Here is a 24,556-nt window from a genome sequence, read left to right as displayed (position 1 = left end):
TATCCCCTATACAGTGCACTACTTTTGACCCGAGCACTATGGGCCCTGGTCAAAAGTAGTGCACTGTAGGGAATAAAGTGGCATTTAGATGACTAAGTGAAATTAATTATGGTTATATAAGTCCAGTATGTGATGTATACAGACAGCCAGTTCCTCCACATGATTCAATTTGGCATTGTCCACATTCCTAACAGACATTTTGTACAACATGGATTCATAGCTTCATGAATATTCGGCACCGCTTTCTGAAAAACGTACAAATCTGTTGTGTTGCTGTTGTTCACAGCTTTGAGGGGCTGGAGAGAACGCTATACTTTCCCAATGAAGAGATGTACCGGAGAGGAGGAGAGAAGGAGGTGTTGTGTGACAGGCCTGGTTCCACCTGTGATTGCAGCCATTGTGAAGACCAATGCCTGCTGTCTCTCTGAGAGACTCCTAGTGCTAACTAAAATTAACAGTCTTTGTCTCTCTCACATCATCCTAGTGCTGACAATCTTTTTACTGGCCTCCCTCTGTTATTCTATTGTAATAATACATATTTATATAGTGCCTTTCTAAGACCCAAAGACAGTTGTATGGAACACAGTGTACGGAACATACTGCTCAATAGAGTACTGAGAAATGTCATCTTCATTTCCAAGCAGTCTCTATTCATATTCTAACTAGCCCTCAGGAGTCTAGCTTATAACACTGATTTCAGTCCATATGCGAACAGTACAGAACCTCAATCACCCTCTCTCGCAATTATTGCACAATGAAACGCGGGTTGTTTGTGTTTGCCAGCAGGTGCATTTGTATTGCATGAGTGATTTTCTTTTTCTGTTTTTTACAGAATTTATGTTAGAGTAAATGTTGTTGAGAAATGCACAGATGTTTGTTTGTGTGCATGTGGTGTGTCTGTCTGTCTGTCTGTGTCTGTGTGCACGCTTGCGTGTGCATCTGTGTGTGTGCGTTCACAATGTGTTGTGAACAGGTTTTGTAACCAGACGGTTGACGGGGGAGCTGCCTCTGGGCTTGTTGTTTGTTGTTTCATAATGAAATCCTTCCTCTTCTGAGGATTATACAGTCAGCCTACCTGGCTCTCACTGGAAACTGGTGAGATGAACACTCTGCTCAGCCTCAGCACCACTCTCTGACGATGACAAAGCCTCTCTCTCACACACACACACACACACACACACACGGCCTGCTAGGCTAGGTCTTAAAGAGGCAGCTGGTGACACTAGGTCCTCTGTGCATGGATCCCTGTACAACAAGTTGTGTTGTGTTTGGTAATGAAGAGATTGCTTGGGACCAGAGAGACAAGTAGTTACCAATACAAACCTTAGCTGGTCCTCTTACCTAGAGCTTCTTACAATCCGATACATTTATATAATGTATAACAATTATTAATATGCTGAGCTAATAACCAAATTACAGAAGTTAGAATAATGTGAAAGGAGAGATACATTAAACACCCAAACTTAATGTTGTTTGAAACCGAACGAGACTTTAATCTCTTCTCTCAATAAGGCTCATTTTATTTAATGCCTCTGGATGTTTCATAAACTACTCAAATTACACAGTAGCTTAATTACACAGCCTTTAGAGTAGTCAGGTGGGAAAACTAAACAGGGCTGAATAAGGAGACTGTGTTACAGTTCAGTCTTATGGATGGTACGTAGCTCTGGGCCAGGTTGTTAGTGGGTGTTCGTCCACTAACTAGAGGAGGAATGCACACTAAAGCCCTGGAGCGGAGCTAAATGGTATGGTGAGAGTGTATCTTCCCCTATTAGGCTGCAACAGACAGAGCTCAGGGAAGAAACACAATCCCCCTCTGTGTGTGGAAGTAGTGGATGATTTGATGACTGCTCTGGGCAGCGTTACAGCTTTAGTAGCTATATATTACAGAGCAACAAGCCCCAGGTGGTGGTCTGTCCAAAACCCATCACAACAACCCCGCCCCGTGTCAAGTGTCCCAGGGGCCCAGACGGGGAATGGTGTTCAAGGTCACTATGGAGCAGAGGGCAAGTTGTAATCCCTCAACTAAGAGCTCATACTGTAGGCAGCCTCATCCATCATCATGCTCAACTTGGAACTTTACCAGTGTTATTGACTGAGAGTCCATCAATCAGTCTGTCAAATAATGTGTCGCAACATGTTAATAAAATAGGGCCAGACAGAGAGGAAGCCAAAAGGACTCTGCTACTGTTACAATACAATGGTAACAGTTTACTTAATCTCGGCAACCCTGAACCAAATATCTTGTGAACACCGGCCTTTTGTTTTAGTCTTTCACAACAGACTACACTACTAAAAGCCTGCATTTACAATGCTTTATAACTTGTTGTAAAGTACCAAACCACTTCGTTAGTAATAGGAGGAAACCTTGAGAGGGGCCAAACTCTGCCTGACTCTGTTTATATGGCTCTGGATGTACCCATGTTGACCTATTGCTTTGTCACAATTTAGAGTAAATCTGTCAACCATTCATGAGCTCCTAATAATAATAATAATTATAATAATAATAATAATAATAATAGGTGATTTATAAATCAGGCTGCGCTTTTAATTGTAACCAGCAGATGGAGCATAACATATGTCTTACCTTGGTGAACACAGTCATTGTATCTATTAATTCATTTAGATCACTTTTTATTTCCAGTTCAGGGTTTTAAAACTCATTTGTCTTTCTCTCTTTCATTTCTTACCATATCTCTGCTGATGAATAATACATTGGACTGTTTCCAGTTCACTACCTAATTCTGCTCCCCAATTATTACACCCTGTCCTGGTCTGTTGGGTTCTTCACTGTTCCACACACATTTACCCATTCCAAATGCCATCTCTTCTTCCCTTGGTGTCTGAAGAGACACTTATATGCCGCAGTAGTACTATGAGTCCCTGGCCTTATGCTGTATGGTGGGACACAAGTGGAGTGGCTGCCTGGCTATGTGCTTTCCTCAATTTATTACAATGTTATTAAGATGAGAGTGAGATTTTTTTCAGTTCCCATGAGTGTCATGCATGTCATCTTTAAGTAAAGACTTAGTTGCAGCAATTGAGGGGAAAAGGATAGATAGGGGTGAAACAGAAACCCTCCAGGGCGAGTGCACACCATGACATAAAGGTTCAGACCTCTTGGCTGTTGGCCTCGCACATTCAGGGAGACACTAATTTATAAGACTTAAATAAACCATATTGATAATGGACCTTGCACCTCTAGGCCAAGGCTAAATATTAGAATATAAACAATATAACAATGCCCTATAACAAAGTATAACAATAAACATGTATTAATTGTGTAGGTCGGATATAGTAGCTACATAATGCACTTTATGATCTTGTGTTTTTTTCACAACGTCAATCGTTTATTCTAGAATTATTAATCAATAATATGTATCCATAGACTGCAGTGAGTGCAGGGCACTGCTTGACGCCAGACAGTCACGTCATCAGGGGAAAAAAAGTTGTACAGTTGTTGACGTGTTTCAGTTTCTATTTCTGCGTCTGCTGAAGTGTACTGGTTTCACTGCGTTACACTTTTTTTTTAAATAGTTTTTATCGCAATCTTATCGCGATTGTGTTATGACAGTGATATCAGAAAAGTCTTATTTTTAAACAGTTGTTAGTTTCAGTTTCTGCGTCTGCTGAAGTGTACTGGTTTCACTGCATTACACTTTTTAAATAGTTTTTATCTCAATCTTATCGCGATTGTGTTTTGACAGTGATATCAGAAAAGTGTTATTTTTAAACAGTTATTTTTAAACAGTTGTTAGTGATAACTAAGGTGCATCCATGTTGTGATAGTCGTACGAGTTCCACAGTATGGACTACATTCTGTCTGTCACCGGGAGTAGTGTGCGAGCTGTCAGGGGCGCGCTGTCGAATAGAATCTGGCCTGCCTCGACTTCGACTCGGGGAAATTCCGATGGCTCTTCCCCGGAACACTCTGGACCTGTGCACGACAACATTATCAACATGAACACAGGTGTGAGTATAGACTTGGAACCGAACTTGTTTATTGTGTAATGTTTCAGAGTTGAGACTACCGTAGATTAAGTCAGTCTGTGTTTTTTTAGAACAACCTACAGTATATTTTCAGTAGTCTTGTCATAAGGTCAAGAAGTTGCAATCAAATCACGAGTGATAACGATGGAGTTTACACATTTGCCTGCGCAGGCTTCTTAAAGCCACAGTCTGTAATTTCAACCAATTCAATATACCCAAATGCTTTATTTTCGAATGCTATGGCTTACAAATACCATCATACAAATCTGCATTGTAACTTATACCCGAAAAACTAAGGATTCATTACCAAAAAGTGATGTCTGTGTGCTTTGATTGAAGGTTAGTGTTAACAGACAGCATTGTTGTGATACACATCTCCAATTCAGGCATTTTACAGTGGACACTATTCTACACTGTCATTGTTCACAACAGAACTGGTGTAACTCAAGCCTCAAGCCTATGGTAATACATACTACTACAGGAATTGCCATTTTAACACACACACACTCACACAGCTCTGAGCAGTTCCCTCGTCAGTTGGCCAACGCTTTCTTTACCTTACACACCAGTTCATGTAAGGGTCCTAGACTGCTCATTCATCACAGTAGGGACAGAACGCCACTGAGGGGCTCTTCTCAGGCCTGTCTACCTGCCTCTCTCCTCTCAGTAGGGCCATGGCCTGCAGCCACACACACACACAAAGTAACACACATACAGACACACACACACACTGTCTGCACTAGGGAGAACTAGAGGGACTGTTAATGAACTGGCCTCAGTGGCGTTTGGTTTCCCAGGAAGGCACAGTGGGCAGCAGAGCATGCATCTTATTAATCTCTGTCCTAATTAGACCAAACTATTATCCTGCTGACTGCTACAGAGCCCACCTTTTCTCAACTACAATACATACCCACCCACATACAGACACAGACACAGACACACGGCCTTCTGGCTGCTACAGACCTGACTTGTTCTCAGCTGTAATACACCAGTGTCTATAATACTTTGAGCATTTATTTTATCTTGCCTGGAGTGCCAGGTGGTCAAGGATTGGGGATTGCACTTTTGGGAGTTTTCTATTGGTTCTATTGCAACAGGCAAGCTCAGTCAAGCACAGCTAAAGTATTGGGCATGATTTAAAATAGTATTTGAACCCAGGTCTGGAATAGGCCTACACATAATTGGATGTCTTTTTCATAATGTTGGGAAAAAAATGTACCACCAATTGTGTGGAACGTTTCAGTTTGATGTACTGTGATGGTGTTGGATGGTGTCCTGTCTTTGTGGAGAAGAGTTGTTAGGCCTATATCATATTGGTTGTTGATTGAACCTTTCTAGGAGTATAGGTCTCATTATGGATTTATTGGGATGGAGAAAAATTACTTCATGAAAATGTATTCCTCATTAACAATAGCAACTCCCAAATGTGAAATGCATTGAGGGCAAAAATATTTCCATATTAATTTTCCATATTTATATTGAGCCTCGCTGGTTAGGCATGTGCAAATAGCAAATCCGATTGAAGATTTGTAATGCTTCACTGGTTTAGCTCCAGTGTGTCCTCACAGTAACCCAACAATCAGTGATTATTTCAATTATCATTATTAAATAAACAAAACCAAAATGTTATGAAGGTGTTACAGATGCTTTATAAGGGTGATTGAATGTCGTCGTGAGCAATGATGCTTTGAGATAAACAGGCGTAACAACCTTTGACCTTTCCTTGTAAACAACAACAACTGTGTCATACTGTCATCATGTGCAGCAGTGCTTTAGGCTACTGCACAGTGTTTGTATTGGCTACTTACTGATATCGACTGGCTACAATTCATGTTTAGTATGCCCAAGTGGAACTAACATACAGTGGCAAGAAAAAGTATGTGAACCCTTTGGAATTACCTGGATTTCTGCATAAATTGGTAATTAAATTTGATTTGATCTTCATCTAAGTCACAACGATAGTAAACACAGTGTGCTTAAACTAATAACACACAAATTATTGTATCTTATTTGTCTGTATTGAATACATCATTTAAACATGCGCAGTGTAGTGAACCCATAGGCTAATGACTTCTCCAAAAGCTAATTGGAGTCAGGAGTCAGCTAACCTGGAGTCCAATCAATGAGACGAGATTGGAGATGTTGGTTAGAGCTGCCCTGCCCTATAAAAAACACTCACAAAATTTGAGTTTGCTATTCACAAGACGCATTGCCTGATGTGAACCATGCCTCGAACAAAAGAGATCTCAGAAGACCTAAGATTAGGAATTGTTGATTTGCATAAAGCTGGAAAGGGTTACAAAAGTATCTCTAAAAGCCTTGATGTTCATCAGTCCACGATAAGACAAATTGTCTATAAATGGAGAAAGTTCAGCACTGTTGCTACTCTCCCTAGGAGTGGCCGTCCTGCAAAGATGACTGCAAGAGCACAGTGCAGAATGCTCAATGAGGTTAAGAAGAATCCTAGAGTATCAGCTAAAGACTTACAGATATCTCTGGAACATGCTAACATCTCTGTTGACGAGTCTACGATACGTAAAACACTAAACAAGAATGGTGTTCATGGGAGGACACCACAGAAGAAGCCACTGCTGTCCAAATAAAAAACATTGCTGCATGTCTGAAGTTCGCGAAAGAGCACCTGGATGTTCCACAGCGCTACTGGCAAAATATTCTGTCGACAGATGAAACTAAAGTTGAGTTGTTTGGAAGGAACACACAACACTGTGTGGAGGAAAAAAGGCACAGCACACCAACATCAAAACCTCATCCCAACTGTAAAGTATGGTGGAAGGTGCATCATGGTTTGGGGCTGCTTTGCTGCCTCAGGGTCTGGACAGCTTGCTATCATCGACAGAAAAAGGAATTCCCAAGTTTATCAAGAAATTTTGCAGGAGAATGTAAGGCTATCTGTTCGCCAATTGAAGCTCAACAGAAGTTGGGTGATGCAACAGGACAACGACCCAAAATACAGAAGTAAATCAACAACAGAATGGCTTCAACAGAAGAAAATACGCCTTCTGGAGTGGCCCAGTCAGAGTCCTGACCTCAACCTGATTGAGATGCTGTGGCATGACCACAAAAGAGACTGGTTCACACCAGACATCCAAAGAATATTGCTGAACTGAAAAAGTTTTGTAAAGAGGAATGGTCCAAAATTCCTCCTGACCGTTGTGCAGGGTCTGATCTGCAACTACAGAAAATGGTTGGTTGAGGTTTTTGCTGCCAAAGGAGGGTCAACCAGTTATTAAATCCAAGGGTTCCCTCTAGAAAAACATAAACAGGGGAGCAAATGCGTCACCTAATATTATATTAAGAGATTATTATTGGACACCTCTGTCCATTAGATCTCTCTGTTACCTAGATACCAACAGTAGACACCTTCACAACAATCAAAGCAACATTTGCAGCGATGCATCTATCTGACCCTGCATGTTAAAGGGTGATCCCACTGTTTTCTGCAGAGGTTGCAGTGGCAGCGTTATTTGTTTTTAGTCTTTTTTAGTGTTAATGCTAAACTGACAGGCCAGCAACCGCAGCCTGATTAGGAGGTCAATGTCTGACCAACCCTCCTCTCAATATACTGCTGTGACTGTTTGTCTAAGCAACACTCACATCAAACATCTTCTCAACGTATTCTCAACCATAATTGAACAACGTGTTTACTGTTTACCAAGACTACCCATGAGCCTGAGCAACAACCCAATCCATTTAAAAATTTTCCTGTGAAATATTTTCTGCCAAAGAGTGTTTTAGTGAGGTGAGAGGATAAGATAAAGACTGAACATTAAAGCCGTCAGAAATCTGAGATGGAATGTGCTGGGTGGTGTTTGCTTGCTGGGAAATGTTCATCAAGTTGTCAACTCTCATTCCTGTGTGATAGTTAGTCACACAGATACATTTAAAGACTGGCTCATTTCCCCCCTGTGATCTCTGTGGACCATTGTGGTTGGACAGGGAGCTTAGCTGACTGTGGTTGGATGATTGATGATGTCATACAGTTGGTCGATTTCAGCTAAATGGTGGTGAGTCCAGTGGAGATAGCAGACTAGAGAGAGGTGGTAGATTTGTGATACATACTTTCTTCTGACCAAGGCTTGGCTGGCTGGTGAGTGACACTGGCTCACTGAGGATCAGTAGAGAGCGAGAATGCAGAGTTTTGGTTCTCCTTTTAGCTGAGCTCATCACTTCTCCTCACCTCAGGGTTTTGATTCAGGCAGTAACCTGAGAGGTTGGTTGCTGTTGCAGCAGTCAGAGATGCAGAGAGCCAGAGGATCAACAGGTGAGCTTCTCCTACAGCATTGATCCACAGGTAGAGAGGGTTACATTCCAGTGTCCACATGCATTCTACAGTAGCCTACTTGTGTAGAATGCATGTAAAATACATTGCTTCAGTCTGAGAAGTATGCTATTATGGTTATTGGTGGGAATCAAGCTTTGGCTACTGGGGTCCTTTGGTCCTTGACCAACCAACAGACCAGGGGCCTTTTCAGTGACTATACATACAGTATTACTGTGGAATGTTTATATGCACAAGCCCCAGGTAACAAGAACATTGTTATTACATAGTTATTAAGGTTTTTGTGTATATTTCTTCCTCACATTTCTATTCGGGATTTCAAAATATTTAATCAAATGATATAGGTGATATCTAAATGTATGTTTAAATGTTAGAAATATCCTTTTCATTATTTCATTTTATAAACGATAGACAAATATATAATCTAGCTACTGTATTCAGGAGACAGAAAAACATGCCTTTTATGTTAAACCAATAAATAAATAAATAACAACTTGATTTACCAACTGAACATTGCACACAAGGCAATAACCCAGGAGCCGATGGAGAGATCATGGTGTGATTAGTCGCCCTGGAGTGCGTGCTAATGAGGCAGTCTGGATGGGGTGACCGTCAACTGAGCCTGTGACAGCATCAGGGTTTGATTAATTGACCTGGAGCCAGTGTTAATGACGGGGCAGAGGCTGGACGAAGGGAGGGGGAGAAGGAGAGGAGAGGGTGTTCTGCTTAAAACACATTGACTGGTCTGCTCCCCCTCTCCTCCCTGTCCTGACACAGAAGACACAACACAAAGTGCTGCTCCAGCAAAGTTTGGTCGTACTGGGTGGTGATGGTGCTGTATGTAGGGGAAAACTGACTGCATCATGCAGAGAGCGAGAGAGAGGGGGGAGAGCAATAGGGAGAGAGAGAGCGAGAGCGATAGGGAGATAGAGAGGGCGAGAGAGTGTTAGCAAAGGGTTGTGGGCTGTCGCTGTGTGCTTCCTGGGTGTAGTTTGACAGCTCACTAACATGTGGACCACACCGCTCGCATTACGTGCGCAAGCATTGCAAAATAAATGTACACATACATGTTAATCAATCATTGCATCCACACTGCTCGCGCGCGTCTGCGTAACCAGGCGCTAAAATAGAACTTGGTTCTATTTGTGACGCTTGATGCTCTGCAAGTCCCGCCTCTCCCATCTCCTCATTGGTTTTTAGGAGCATATACCCACGTGGGTGATTGAAAGATGAACTGAGGTCCACACTCCAGTCCAGTTGGTGGTGGTAATGCACCTTAAAGTTGGTTGCCAACCGCCATATAAAGTCCAAAGAAGAAGAAGAAGCCTGAAGGAGGAGAGATTACTAGAAACAAACTCGGTTTACCTTTTTATCTGTGGATTAATTGTCAGAGTAGAGGACCTTGTGCATTTCAGGAAAAATAACAACCCGATGTTTATATCCCAGGACAAATTAGCTAGCAATAGCAAGCTAGCTAAATTGCCATAAATGTTTAATGCTTTTTGACCTATCCCCAAATTAATATAGTTGGTTCAGAGTTCGTTTTGATATTTCAACCTGCGTGTCCCGATAGCGTCTGGTGTGGGTGGGCAAAATCAACATGCGTGCGATGGTGCACGCGCACGCCCGGTCTAGTCAGCATGTAAGCCAATGCATATTCATTACAATGGCTGCCGTGCTGTTATCGCCCCATTAGAGTCAGGGAAGTCAAGGCCATGTCTCACCTTATACATATACTGTATATGGAATAAGTTATACGTTTGCCTCCTTGTGTGTTTTCTGAACATTATGGGCCTGTCATACAGAACCTGTCAGAGGATGTTATTGTAAAGTACTATGTATCAACATGTTGTGACTGGTGTAATTACAGTTTTACTACACAGGTATAAGAGATGAAGATAACTTAATGTAAAGTGTTACCAGTAGGTGCCCTCCACCCCTCAACACCCTGTCCTGAGATGCTACATGACTTACCTAGCTAAATAAAATGAATGGCAGTATACTGTAAGTAGGACCCCTCCCTCCCCTCTCCAACTCCTCACCTCACTTCTCCAACTCCTCACCTCACTTCTCCAACCCCTCACCTCTCCTCTCATCCCCTCACCTCTCCTCTCCAACTCCTCACCTCTCCTCACCTCTCCAACCCCTCACCTCTCCTCTCCATCCCCTCACCTCTCCTCTCCAACTCCTCACCTCACCTCTCCAACCCCTCATCTCTCCACCCCCTCACCTCTCCTCTCCATCCCCTCACCTCACCTCACCTCACCTCTCCACCCCCTCCCTCAACCTTCACAACCCCCTGGCCAGACAGACCAGCTACATTATAAAGTACTGTAGAGTAGAGCACCTTTTCATTACCACAGACAGAGCTCTTGCCTCCTCTGCTGTTAACAGGAGTGAGTGAGGGGCTGCTATAAATAACTTTACATCCGGCACTAAACCATGGTGCGGAGAGGAAATTACCTGGCTGTGTATTAGTGTAGGCTAGCTGGGGAAATGAACGGGACATTACAAACAAATTCTCCCCCTGCGCTGTTCCCCTACAAAGCATTTGTTAACGCACAGGAGGGGGGCATATTTATTTCTTTGGACTTCATTTTGGAGTCCAGATGCAGCCATTTGCACTGAAACACTGTCTCAATTACAATCTACTGGCCTGCAACATTCTTAAGGAACAGGGAAGTTGGTCACCAGTTGCTGTTCATTGCTATTCCTCTGTGTGTGGTAGATTGTGGTAGAATGTGTGTGTGGTATGAACCTGCAGGGCTGTACAACACTAATCACAGAGTCAGAGAGAAGAGCTGTACACATCTCCTGTTCCACTGCCTACCCTGCTTACCCTCTCTGCCCCACAGATCCCTGTCAACAAACACATTCTAGAACTAGCTAAGGTCAGCTTGACCGTAACGCATTCTCACCGACTTGAACTCATGTGGCCCAATGCATGCCTACCTGGCTATCTCACAGGGAAGGAACTCCCAATAGGTATCCTTCAGGCTAGTGATAGAAACCAGTCACAGTCATCATCATGCAGGCATTCTCTGCTGCTGCGGTCCTCCTTGTGACTATTAGACTACATCTTGGCATGAGTTACATCTTTGTTTTCTAATTATACAGCCTTCCTTTCAGTAAGTCGCAAGACCGGACTCACACACTGTTCAGCACCAGTGTTGTGTTATCATTTCAAATGCCAAAGATAATGTTGTTGAACTAGATGGTAATTTTCCATGAAAAATAATTGTGGGACTTGCTTTAACTCTTTAAAAGTATATTTGTGGTAGTGGGAGAAGTTTCAATTGTTTTACTTAAGAGAAGCCATTAAATATAGTCAAAGTAACATTTTGTAAAATAATTGGTCTGATTACTTTGATAGACGACAATATCAACCTTATTACTTTGGATACAACAGTAGTAGGCCTGATTACCAACAATGACGAGACAGCCTACAGGGAGGAGGTGAGGGCTCTGGCGGAGTGGTGCCAGGAAAATAACCTCTCCCTCAATGTCAACAAAACGAAGGAGCTGATCGTGGACTTCAGGAGACAGCAGAGGGGGGCACGCCCCCATCCACATAGACAGGACCACATTTGGAGAAGGTGAAAAGCTTAAAGTTCCATGGCGTACACATCACTGGCAATCTGAAATGGTCCACCCACACAGACAGTGTAGTGAAGAAGGTTTAACATCGCCTCTTCAACCTCAGGAGGCTGAAGAAATTTGGCTTGGCCCCTAAAACCCTCACAAACTTTTACAGATGCACAATTGAGAGCATCCTGTCGGGCTGTATTACCGCCTAGTACGGCAACTGCACCGCCCGCAACTGCAGGGCTCTCCAACTGCACCGCCCGCAACTGCAGGGCTCTCCAGAGTGTGGTGCGATCTGCCCAACGCATCACCGGGGGCACACTGCTTGCCCTCCAGGACACCTACAGCACCCGATGTCACAGGAAGGCCAAAAAGATAATCAAGGACATCAACCACCCGTGCCACGGCCTGTTCACCTCGCTATCATTCAGAAGGCGAGGTCAGTACAGGTGCATCAAAGCTGGGACCGAGAGACTGAAAAACAGCTTCTATCTCAAGACCATCAGACTGTTAAATAGCCAACACTAGCCGGCTACCACCCGGTTACTCAACCCTGCACCTTAGAGGCTGCTGCCCTACGTACTGTACATAGACATGGAATCACTGGTCACTTTAATAATGGAACACTAGTCACTTTAATAATGTTTACATACTGTTTTACTCATTTCATATACAGGGGTCAAAAAAAGTATTTAGTCAGCCACCAATTGTGCAAGTTCTCCCACTTAAAAAGATGAGAGGACTGTAATTTTCATCATAGGTACACGTCAACTATGACAGACAAAATGAGATTTTTTTTCTCCAGAAAATCACATTGTAGGAGTTTTAATGAATTTATTTGCAAATTATGGTGGAAAATAAGTATTTGGTCAATAACAAAAGTTTCTCAATACTTTGTTATATACCCTTTGTTGGCAATGACACAGGTCAAACGTTTTCTGTAAGTCTTCACAAGGTTTTCACACACTGTTGCTGGTATTTTGGCGCATTCCTCCATGCAGATCTCCTCTAGAGCAGTGATGTTTTAGGGCTGTCGCTGGGCAACACGGACTTTCAACTCCCTCCAAAGATTTTCTATGGGGTTGAGATCTGGAGACTGGCTAGGCCACTCCAGGACCTTGAAATGCTTCTTACGAAGCCACTCCTTCATTGCCCAGGCGGTGTGTTTGGGATCATTGTCATGCTGAAAGACCCAGCCACGTTTCATCTTCAATGCCCTTGCTGATGGAAGGAGGTTTTCAATCAAAATCTCACGATACTTGGCCCCATTCATTCTTTCCTTTACACGGATAAGTCGTCCTGGTCCCTTTGCAGAAAAACAGCCCCAAAGCATGATGTTTCCACCCCCATGCTTCACAGTAGGTATGGTGTTCTTTGGATGCAACTCAGCATTCTTTGTCCTCCAAACACGACGAGTTGAGTTTTTACCAAAAAGTTCTATTTTGGTTTCATCTGACCATATGATATTCTCCCAATCCTCTTCTGGATCATCCAAATGCACTCTAGCAAACTTCAGATGGGCCTGGACATGTACTGGCTTAAGCAGGGGGACACGTCTGGCACTGCAGGATTTGAGTCCCTGGCGGCGTAGTGTGTTACTGATGGTAGGCTTTGTTACTTTGGTCCCAGCTCTCTGCAGGTCATTCACTAGGTCCCCCCATGTGGTTCTGGGATTTTTGCTCACCGTTCTTGTGATCATTTTGACCCCACGGGGTGAGATCTTGCGTGGAGCCCCAGATCGAGTGAGATTATCAGTGGTCTTGTATGTCTTCCATTTCCTAATAATTGCTCCCACAGTTGATTTCTTCAAACCAAGCTGCTTACCTATTGCAGATTCAGTCTTCCCAGCCTGGTGCAGGTCTACAATTTTGTTTCTGGTGTCCTTTGACAGCTCTTTGGTCTTGGCCATAGTGGAGTTTGGAGTGTGACTGTTTGAGGTTGTGGACAGGTGTCTTTTATACTGATAACAAGTTCAAACAGGTGCCATTAATACAGGTAACGAGTGGAGGACAGAGGAGCCTCTTAAAGAAGAAGTTACAGGTCTGTGAGAGCCAGAAATCTTTCTTTTTTGTAGGTGACCAAATACTTATTTTCCACCATAATTTGCAAATAAATTCATTACAATGTGATTTTCTGGATTTTTTTTCCTCAATTTGTCTGTCATAGTTGACGTGTACCTATGATGAAAATTACAGGCCTCTCTCATCTTTTTAAGTGGGAGAACTTGCACAATTGGTGGCTGACTAAATACTTTTTTCCCCCACTGTATATATATATATATACTGTATTCTACTGTATTGTAGTCAATGCCACTCCGACGTTGCTCGTCCTAATATTTATATATTTCTTAATACGATTCTTTTACTTTTAGATTTGTGTGTATTGTTGTGAATTGTTAGATACTACCGCACTGTTGGAGCTAGGAACACAAGCATTTCGCTACACCCGCAATAACATCTGCTAAATATGTGTATGTGACCAATAAAATGTGATTTGATGGGGCAGCTAGATCACACATTTCATTGTAAATAACTGCACTCAGACTACTACACTTTACTAGAATACCACAGTATATGACAACTGTAATAAAGAAGTACAGAAAACAATGAGTCTGTACGTTTTCAAGTTTGAACAGCGTTTCTAGCTTAAACGTTGTACGGGTGCTAAAGAATATTAATAATAATAAGCCAGAAGTTTGACAAAGATTTAAAGTGGGATGTTTGCTGTCGCAAGTCCCATTAATTAAATGAAGAGCAACAGTATATCAGCTGTGGTGGTGTAACTGTTGCTTTAATTCTGTTTCTTTTGGAGAGAGAAAGATGCAAATTGAATTAGATAACATGACCTTGACCCACATCTGTGAAATCTGGTCTTACACAACCCACTGTTTTTGCTGAGATAATCATTTAATGAGACTGGCTGTGGCCCCAGGCACAGTTGCTCCCATTATTTGTGACTTTCATCTCGCTTAGTTGCCATCTCGCACTCTAAAACACAACGCTTGTATTCGCAGTATGCACTGCACAATTGAAAAAATATATATTCAATGCTGTTGTTTAGTGTGCAACAATGTGTCACACAAACAGAACATTTGATTAACTGAGTAACTTCATTTGTGATGACAGTGTTTAATCAATTGTCTCCTATAGATCTCATTTTGGGAAATTCATTATAAATGTCAATTTTTGTTACTTGATAACATTCAGATAACACTGTGTACAGAATGTTATTTTTGCCCTAGCAGAAAATAGCAGAGTTTATCTGGCAGGCTGTTTGTTAGAAGTGAACAGGTTCTCTGTGTCATGAGCCTCTCACTCCACCGGGTTACCACCTTTATTTTCTTCCACTCTGCTCACCACTCTCTCTACTCAGCCTAACTAGCTCCACCTGTCCCTGCTCTGCTCTGCTCTAATTACTCTGCCAGCTGCGCTGCATTACCCACTACCTCTCCCAGTATTTAAGGCCCTGTCTTTCAGCTCTCCGGTGTCAGATCGTCTGCAAAGCTCACACCCGGAACCTGTTTGCTCGCGCTTCTGGCTCACCCTGGTTTTGTGACCCCGGACCTGCCTGATTTTTGGATACTCTTCTGCCCCAGGAGATCCAGACCTGCTTCTGCCATTACGACTCCTGACTACTCTTCAATCCCGGTAACTCTGACCAGCCTTCTGCCTTGCTACTACGTATTTTGGATTTCCCTTGAACTGTACTGCTGCCTTGTTTCATTCCGCCCTGTTGTGTCTGTGTCTCCCCCCCCCAGGACTTCTGGACCACCCACCACCGGCTTCATAGGACGCATCGCTGCCACTGGGGGGGGCACAGACCCAGCACATTGGACGGGATCCCTGTTACCCCTGGAGCCTTCATTCACTCCCTACTTCCCTTTTCCCTTAAGTTTTAATAAACTTTCTGGTGTGACGCAATTGTGGTCCTCTGGTCGTCTGTCTGAACCGTGACAGTACGATCTGACCATTATGGACTCAGCGCACACTTTCCCCGACATGGAAACCGATGAGCATGAGCAGCAGTTCCAGCAGCAGCAACAACAACTCGCCATGATCATTCAACTCCTCACCAACCTTACCCCAGCCAGTCTGCCCACCAGCCCTGCCCCCGAGTTACCTGCCCCGGTCATTGCAGCCGCTGCTCCGGAACCCAAGATTGGAAACCCCGAGCGGTTCAACGGCGATTCAACCCAGGTCCGGCCATTCCTGACTAGCTGCCGACTTCAGTTCTCCTTGCAGCCAAGGACCTTCGCCACGGAGGGGGCTAAAGTTGGGTATGCCATCACTCACCTGACGGGCCGAGCTCGACTCTGGGGAACAGCAGAGTTCGAACGTCAAACCCCCGCATGTGCAACCTTCGACCTGTTTGCTGAGGAGATGCTGAAGGTGTTTGACCTGGATTCACCAACCGCAGAGGCGTCTCGTGAACTGTTCAGTATTCGACAAGGCAGACGTACAGTCGCAGACCATTCCATCGACTTCCGAACCCTGGCTAGACGAAGTTCTTGGAACACACCATCGTTGGTGGACGCGTTCTTCCATAGTTTGGCTGACTATATCAAGGACGAGTTGGTCTCCCATGAACTGCCTTCCACTCTTGATGAAGCCATCGCACTGACTGTCAGGATCGACAGAAGGATACAGACCCGTCGTCGTGAGAGGGGGCGCCAAGGTCCACCTACTACCGGCATTCGGAGAGATCCGACTGGGCTCCTGTCATCTACTGCCACTCACCCAGGTCAGCTTGATCAGTCTGAGCCTATGGAGATTGGGCGAGCCTCTCTCACTCCTGCAGAGCGCCAGCGCCGCTTCACCTCAAACCTCTGCCTCTATTGTGGAGGTGATGGACATCGTGTGGTAACCTGCCCTTTAAAGGGCCGAAGCTCACCGGGCATAGGGGGAGTCCGGTTGAGTTCAATGACCATCCAGTCCTCCGACCGCAAACCCCTGCTGCAAGTTCACCTCCGCCTCTCTGACTCAACTCACACCCTGGCTGCTCTGGTGGATTCTGGCGCCGAAGCCAACATAATGGACATCAAGCTGGCACGCCAACTGGGACTGGAGAACCTCCGTTTGACACCTCCTATTCCTGCCCGGGCACTGGACGGACACTTACTCGGATCGGTCACTCATGTCACGGCCCCGGTCTCGATGGGTCTGTCCGGAAACCATCAAGAAACTATCCAGTTTCACCTGCTCCCCTCTCCAGGCCAACCCCTCATCCTGGGTTACCCATGGCTCCGCCGGCACAACCCTCAGCTCGACTGGGTGACCGGGGTGATCAGGGAGTGGGGAGAGGACTGCCACCGAACCTGCCTGCTTGCTGCCGCACTACCCCCTCGGCCAGTACCTACTAACTCCGCTCCTGACCTCTCCAATGTCCCAGAATGCTACCATGGTCTCAGAGAGGTGTTTAACAAAGCAAGAGCCACATCTCTGCCCCCTCACCGACCGTACGACTGTGCCATCGACCTCCTCCCTGGAACAGCCCCTCCAAAGGGTCGTCTTTATTCGTTGTCTGCTCCTGAAAGAAAGTCCATGGAGGACTACATCAATGGCTCTCTGTCCGCAGGATTAATCCGTTCATCTTCATCTCCTGCTGGTGCTGGCTTCTTCTTTGTGGGGAAGAAGGACGGATCTCTTCGCCCCTGCATCGACTACAGGGGACTCAACGACATCACAGTGAAAAACCGTTACCCTCTGCCTCTGCTCACCTCTGCTTTTGAGTTGCTCCAGGGAGCCACTGTTTTTACCAAGTTGGATCTCAGAAACGCTTACCACCTAGTGCGGATCCGGGAGGGAGATGAATGGAAAACCGCATTCAATACACCAACAGGCCACTACGAGTATCTGGTTATGCCTTTTGGCCTCACCAATGCTCCTGCTGTGTTCCAGGCTCTAGTGAATGATGTACTGCGGGACATGTTAAACAAGTTTGTCTTCGTTTACCTGGATGACATCTTAATCTACTCCAGAAACCTGTCTGAACACACCCGCCATGTCCAGCAAGTCCTTCATCGTCTTCTGGAGAATTCCCTCTACGCCAAGGCAGAGAAATGTGAGTTTCACGTCAAGACAGTGGCCTTCCTGGGGTACATAGTGGCAGAGGGAAGTATCCAAATGGATCCTGCCAAAGTATCAGCAGTCACTTCATGGCCAGTTCCGGAGAACAGAAAGAAGCTGCAACAGTTTCTGGGGTTTGCTAACTTCTATAGAAAGTTTATCCGGAACTACAGTACCGTTGCTGCCCCTCTCACTGCTCTAACCAGCACCAAGCAACCCTTCACCTGGACCCCAGCAGCCGACAAAGCCTTCAGTACCCTCAAGGTGAGGTTCACCTCCGCTCCCATCCTCCAGATGCCTGATGTGGACCGGCAATTCATTGTGGAGGTGGACGCCTCGGATGTGGGAGTTGGTGCTGTGATTTCTCAGTGGGCTGCGGAGGATAGGAAGCTCCATCCCTGTGCCTTTTTCTCACGTCGGTTGTCCCCCTCTGAGTGCAATTACGACATAGGGAACCGTGAGCTGCTGGCTGTGAAGCTTGCCTTGGAGGAGTGGCGTCACTGGCTGGAGGGGTCCACCATTCCATTTCTCGTTTGGACCGATCATAAGAACTTGGAGTACATCCGCACGGCCAAACGGTTGAACTCCAGGCAGTCCCGCTGGGCCCTGTTCTTCACCAGGTTTAATTTCACTCTGTCATACCGGCCTGGATCACGCAACACCAAGCCAGACGCCCTCTCCCGTCAATTCCAGAAGGATGACACCCCCTCCAAGGACCCTGTGTCGATTCTGCCAAGTCCCTGCATCGTTGCAGCTCTGACCTGGGCTGTTGAGGAACAGGTGCTGGAGGCTCTCCGTAACCAGCCAGGTCCCAGCACTTGCCCAGCTGACCGCCTTTTTGTCCCCGAAGACCTGAGGTCCCAGGTCGTTCAGTGGGGACATGACTCCCGCCTAGCTTGTCACCCTGGCTCCACCCGCACTTACAACCTGCTCGCCCAGAGGTTCTGGTGGCCCTCTCTGAGAAAGGATGTACGGGAATTCGTCCAAGCCTGCCCCATCTGCAACCAACACAAGTCGTCCTGCCAGCCCCCAGCCGGATTGCTGCAGCCCCTGCCTGTGCCCAGACGTCCCTGGTCTCACATCGCCCTTGACTTTGTCACGGGGCTGCCCCCTTCAAGTGGCATGACCGTCATTCTCACCATAGTTGACCGTTTCAGCAAGATGGCACACTTCATTCCCCTCCCCAAGCTCCCAACCGCCAAGGAGACCGCCCAGGTGGTCCTGGAACACGTCTTCCGGATCCACGGACTGCCAAAGGATGTAGTTTCTGACCGTGGTCCACAATTCTCCTCCGCTTTTTGGAAGGAGTTCTGTCACCTGCTGGGAGCCACAGTCAGTCTGACTTCCGGATTCCATCCCCAATCCAATGGGCAGTCAGAGCGGGCTAATCAGGAGCTCGAGAAGGCACTGCGATGCATGACTTCACGCAACCCCCACTCCTGGTCGCAGCAATTGACATGGGTGGAGTACGCACACAATTCTCTGACCTGCTCTGCCATCGGTATGTCCCCTTTCCAATGTGTTTATGGATACCAGCCTCCTCTATTTGCCAGCCAGGAAGAGGAGGTTACTTGCCCATCTGCACTTGCTTTTGCCCGTCGATGTCGCCGCACCTGGTCACAAGCCCGAGCCACACTCCTCAGATCCGTTGCCAGCTACACTACCGGGGCCAACCGTCGGAGAATTCCTGCTCCCACCTACCATGTTGGTCAAAGGGTGTGGTTGTCATCGAAGAACCTGCCACTCAGGGTGGAGTCGCAGAAGCTGGCACCTCGGTTCATTGGCCCATTCCCTATCATAAGGGTGATTAGCCCAACTGCTGTCCGGCTCCAACTGCCTAATTCCCTGAGGGTGCACCCCACTTTCCATGTGTCTAAGATTAAGCCCATCCATGAGAGTCCGCTGGTCCCTGCTGCGCCTTGTCCTCCTCCTCCACGGCTCGTCGATGGTGGTCTGGTTTACACCGTCCGCCGCCTGCTTCGGTCCAGACGGAGGGGTAGGGGTCTCCAGTACCTCATTGACTGGGAGGGCTATGGACCTGAGGAAAGGACCTGGGTGCCAGCTAGTCGGATTGTGGATAGGACTCTCATCACCGCTTTCCACCAACGGCATCCTGATCAACCTGCAATCCGTAGGGGCCGCCCCAGAGGGGTCCCTAACCGTCCTGCCCGCTCGGCTTCCTGTCCTGTGCCTGATCCTGTCTCGGGACCTGTCCCATCTCCCGACCACGGCCCTCCGGCTTCCTCCGAGGATGAGGACGTTCACTCGGACCGTTCGGAGGAGTTCTAGCCCTCCTCCGGCTCCCCTCCTCCCGCCCGGCGTGGTGTTGCTCTTGGGACTTCTGGGGCCGTCCCTTGGGGGGGGGGTTCTGTCATGAGCCTCTCACTCCACCGGGTTACCACCTTTATTTTCTTCCACTCTGCTCACCACTCTCTCTACTCAGCCTAACTAGCTCCACCTGTCCCTGCTCTGCTCTGCTCTAATTACTCTGCCAGCTGCGCTGCATTACCCACTACCTCTCCCAGTATTTAAGGCCCTGTCTTTCAGCTCTCCGGTGTCAGATCGTCTGCAAAGCTCACACCCGGAACCTGTTTGCTCGCGCTTCTGGCTCACCCTGGTTTTGTGACCCCGGACCTGCCTGATTTTTGGATACTCTTCTGCCCCAGGAGATCCAGACCTGCTTCTGCCATTACGACTCCTGACTACTCTTCAATCCCGGTAACTCTGACCAGCCTTCTGCCTTGCTACTACGTATTTTGGATTTCCCTTGAACTGTACTGCTGCCTTGTTTCATTCCGCCCTGTTGTGTCTGTGTCTCCCCCCCCCAGGACTTCTGGACCACCCACCACCGGCTTCATAGGACGCATCGCTGCCACTGGGGGGGGCACAGACCCAGCACATTGGACGGGATCCCTGTTACCCCTGGAGCCTTCATTCACTCCCTACTTCCCTTTTCCCTTAAGTTTTAATAAACTTTCTGGTGTGACGCAATTGTGGTCCTCTGGTCGTCTGTCTGAACCGTGACACTCTGTAAAGGGGCAAGGGGGGTGATCATGTGTTCCTGTGGTGTCGACCCACTGAGATCAGATTATCCTTTGTTGTTTAACGTTGTGGTTCTGCTCTGCTCCCAGAGTGAGGAAATGGCTGTGTTTCTGGTGGCACATCATCACACTCCATGTTGTGGTTCAAATTTAGACTATTCTCGCCCTCACTATGCAACACCCTGCAGCTGTGAATGTAGCTCTGAGTCTCTCCCTACCTCTCTCTCTCTCTCTCTCTCTCTCTCTCTCTCTCTCTCTCTCTCTCTCTCTCTCTCTCTCTCTCTCTCTCTCTCTCTCTCTCTCTCTCTCTCTCTCTCTCTCTCTCTCTCTCTCTCTCTCTCTCTCTCTCTCTCTCTCTCTAATGTATCTCTTTCTAATGTATCTGTCTCTTTCTGCTCTCTCTGTAGCTCTCTCTTGCTTTAGAATCAGGTGATATTTATTCTTGGTCTTGGCTTAACCCTCATACCACCATGTCAGTGTTTTGGTATCACATTAGTGTTATGTCTATGACCTGAAACAATATGTAACAGAGCTTCATGTCAGATACACTGCTGTCATACAACTGTATTAGTGGGGTGTCAAATAAACCAAAAGAGACAGCAGGGACACCATACTGTATATATGCTTCAATGCACATCTGTTCATCGTTTGATCACCAAAGCTATCTCAGGCTTTATGGTGCATTTGACAGACTGCAAACATTAAACCTACTACATTACCTATCATTGTGAATACAGAGTGGAGTCATGGCTACAGCTCCATCTGAAGCAGTTCCTCTTCTTCTCTCCCTGTTCAGTGCAGTGAGTCCTGAGCCCCAGAAATAGAATGGCTGCATGGAGAATGACTCATGTTTTCAGCCGAGCTGCTCTGTGACAAAGACAGAAGAAGTAAAGGACTTGTTAGGCTTCTGATCTGATCTGCTGCACATAGCCTACATACTGTACATAATGGGGTGAACCTAGCCGACTGAGAGACGTGCACTGTACTGTACTGTAAGCCTTCCACCCCCAGCCCTAGGCCCCTGCTCTCTCCCAGCCCCATCCATGTGATCTCAGATCCAGCCCTACACCCCCAGCCCCAGTCCTATCCCCCAGCCCCTTAACCCCATACCCCCATATACCTATACCCCATAGAATACCTGAGTCACTACCCTCTCCTGTCTCCCCTAGCCCCAGCTCCATCCCTAGTCCAAGTTCTCAGATCCTGCCTTCAGCCCCCTTGCTCTCCCCTCCCTCCCAGTCCTCCTCAGTTCCTCATGGAGGTCAAGGTGCTGTGTGTCTGCTGTGAGAGGAGAGGCAGCAGCAGGGGGAAGACAAGGTGAACGGAATCAATGCATGTCATTGTGCTGCGTGGTGGAAGGCTACAGAGAGAGAGAGGGAACGAGAGAGAGGAGGAGAGCGAGGGAAGAAGAGAGAGAGAGCTAGAGTGGCGAGAGCTTGCGAGGAGAGGGAGAGCGAAAGAGGCTCCACTCCCGCTCACATCGCAGGCTGACTGGCTCGCACGCTCACTGTTGACGAATGAGCTGTCTACCCGTGTGTCTGAGAAACGGTGGCTTGTGACAAGGCAAGCTGGGGGAGAGAGAGGAACATGAACGTAATGCGTACCTTGCCTCGCTTGCTTTCAGATACCGGCCAGAAGAAGACTCAGGAGAAGAAGGATGGCAGCAGACGCATGTCGTTCCAGAGACCCAAAGGAACCGTTGAGTATGCTGTAAGTAAACAGGGTTTCAGACTGTTACTTCTCTGTCTGGGTGTTTTTAATGCTTTTTACTGCTGCTGCTGCTACTGCTGTGCTTCTCTGTGTGTCTACTGGCTGTTGCCCTGCTGTTGTGATGGTGTGTTATGAAAATGAGCCTGGCCATGCTGGCTCACATCGTTAGGTGTGTGTGTGTGTGTGTGTGTGTGTGTGTGTGTGTGTGTGTGTGTGTGTGGAGGGAGAGAACGAAGCGTTTAGTGTTTTGCTACAGTCGCACGTGTGCATCGTTCGATGTCTGTTTACATAAGGGGTGACTTTTTTTATCGCCAGCCAGAGCTATTGCCTTTCTACCGTATGATGGGAATGTATTCTAATAGATTAGACATGTGTATCAATCCTGTTCCATTTTGCATTCTGATGTATAGGAGGAGAGAGGATTGTAGCTGTGTACGTATGTATGTTTTGGCCAGAGGGGAGGGGAGGGGAGGGGAGGGGAGGGCAGGGGGGTGGAGAGAGGGGGAGTCAGAATGTGTAGTCTATTTGTTATTCTATTCATTCTGTGTGGCGCTTAGCAGCGAGCATTCCACTGCTGTTTACGAATTACCTTCCACCTGGTGTTGTCATTTCTAATGATTTGGCATCTCTGTTGTGTGAGAGTGAGACAGACCCGTATCCAGTGACCTGAAAATGGAGCCTGTCTCTGCTGCTGCTCTGGCTGGTAGTGTTCTTGAAATGACCCTCAAATCCAGCTTCAGTCAGGCAGGTTTCTCTCTTCTCTTCTCGTTTCTCCCTGGTAACGCTGCATGGGAAGCGGAATGCAGTGGAGCTCGATAAGCCTGGCCACGGAGGAGAGGAGGGAGGGAGGGAGGGAGGGAATGAGGGAGGAGAGGGAAAGCTGGTGGCCACAGCTATCATTTAGCCAGCACATTGATTTCCGCCTTGTTTGATGACATGGTTCAGCATCCAGAGACATGTTTTTCCCCCTTATATTTCCTCTCTCTCTCTCTTAGTAATTGCTCTGCTGCTTTGATTCAGCAGTGATTGCGTGCGTCCTCCCAATGCTTTCTGTTATCTATGGTGTTGCTGTTGCACTTGGCACCTTTTGGACAGGTGTCATTCAGAACAGCCCCTACCCCCACCTCTGAGCCGCTCTCACCACCTCACCTCAGAACAGACCTGGCTGTCTCTCTGTGCCACAGGGTGATTGACAAGCCAGTTGTTTTATGCTGGGGCGTGAAAAGTGTACAATGGCAGGAGGACAGGACAGGATATTTTTCAAAGTAAAGGCAGTTTGTCATGGACTGGTGTTGGTGGGGAGAGAGAGAGAGAGACAGAGAGGGGGTGTTACAGTGCATAAACATTAGATTCAGGGAAAATATGCTCATCATATCTCACTCACACAGCAGCACGCACCACCATCTCCCCAGCCTGCTGGCCACTACACCCCCCCCTTCTCTCTCTGTCTCTCTCTCTCTCTCTCTCTCTCTCTCTCTCTCTCTCTCTCTCTGTCTCTCTCTCTGTGTGTTTCTCTCTATGTCTCTCTCTCTCTCTCTGTTTCTCTCTCTCTCTTCTCTCTGTGTTTCTCTCTCTCTGTCTCTGTCTCACTCTCTGTGTGTTTCTCTCTATGTCTCTCTCTCTCTCTCTGTTTCTCTCTCTCTCTCTCTCTCTCTCTCTCTCTCTGTGTTTCTCTCTCTCCCTTTCTCCCGCGGGAAGGATCCCAGATAATATTGTGATGGATGGAGGGACCCATGCCAACGGTTGTGTGAAGTTTCCAGTCATGACATGCTGCAACGCCGGCCCTTAGAGAGTGTTTAAGGTTGTGTGGCATGGCTACCTCCATCCCTCACACACACAGACACACATACACAGCACATATCACA

The 24,556-nt window shown here is 46.7% G+C and overlaps 1 protein-coding gene across 4 annotated transcripts in view; it reads left to right on the top strand.

Moving 5' to 3' along the window:
* Positions 1 to 3,508: 3,508 nt before the first annotated feature.
* LOC311140820 (oxidation resistance protein 1-like) overlaps positions 3,509 to 24,556 on the top strand; it is a 70,107-nt gene continuing 49,059 nt past the window's right edge. For all 4 annotated transcript variants that reach the window (XM_084176062.1, XM_084176060.1, XM_084176061.1 and 1 more), the window contains exons 1-2: positions 3,509 to 3,970; positions 22,606 to 22,691. In XM_084176062.1, the coding sequence (XP_084032188.1) occupies positions 3,808 to 3,970; positions 22,606 to 22,691 (249 nt within the window). In that variant the 5' untranslated portion in view covers positions 3,509 to 3,807. The remainder of the gene's footprint in view (positions 3,971 to 22,605; positions 22,692 to 24,556) is intronic.

This window comes from Coregonus lavaretus (assembly GCF_964263955.1).
Source record: "Coregonus lavaretus genome assembly, chromosome: 13".
Classification (NCBI taxonomy): Eukaryota; Metazoa; Chordata; class Actinopteri; order Salmoniformes; family Salmonidae; genus Coregonus; species Coregonus lavaretus.
Note: the sequence above shows the minus strand (reverse complement) of the source record. Positions and strands in the feature narration are given on the sequence as shown.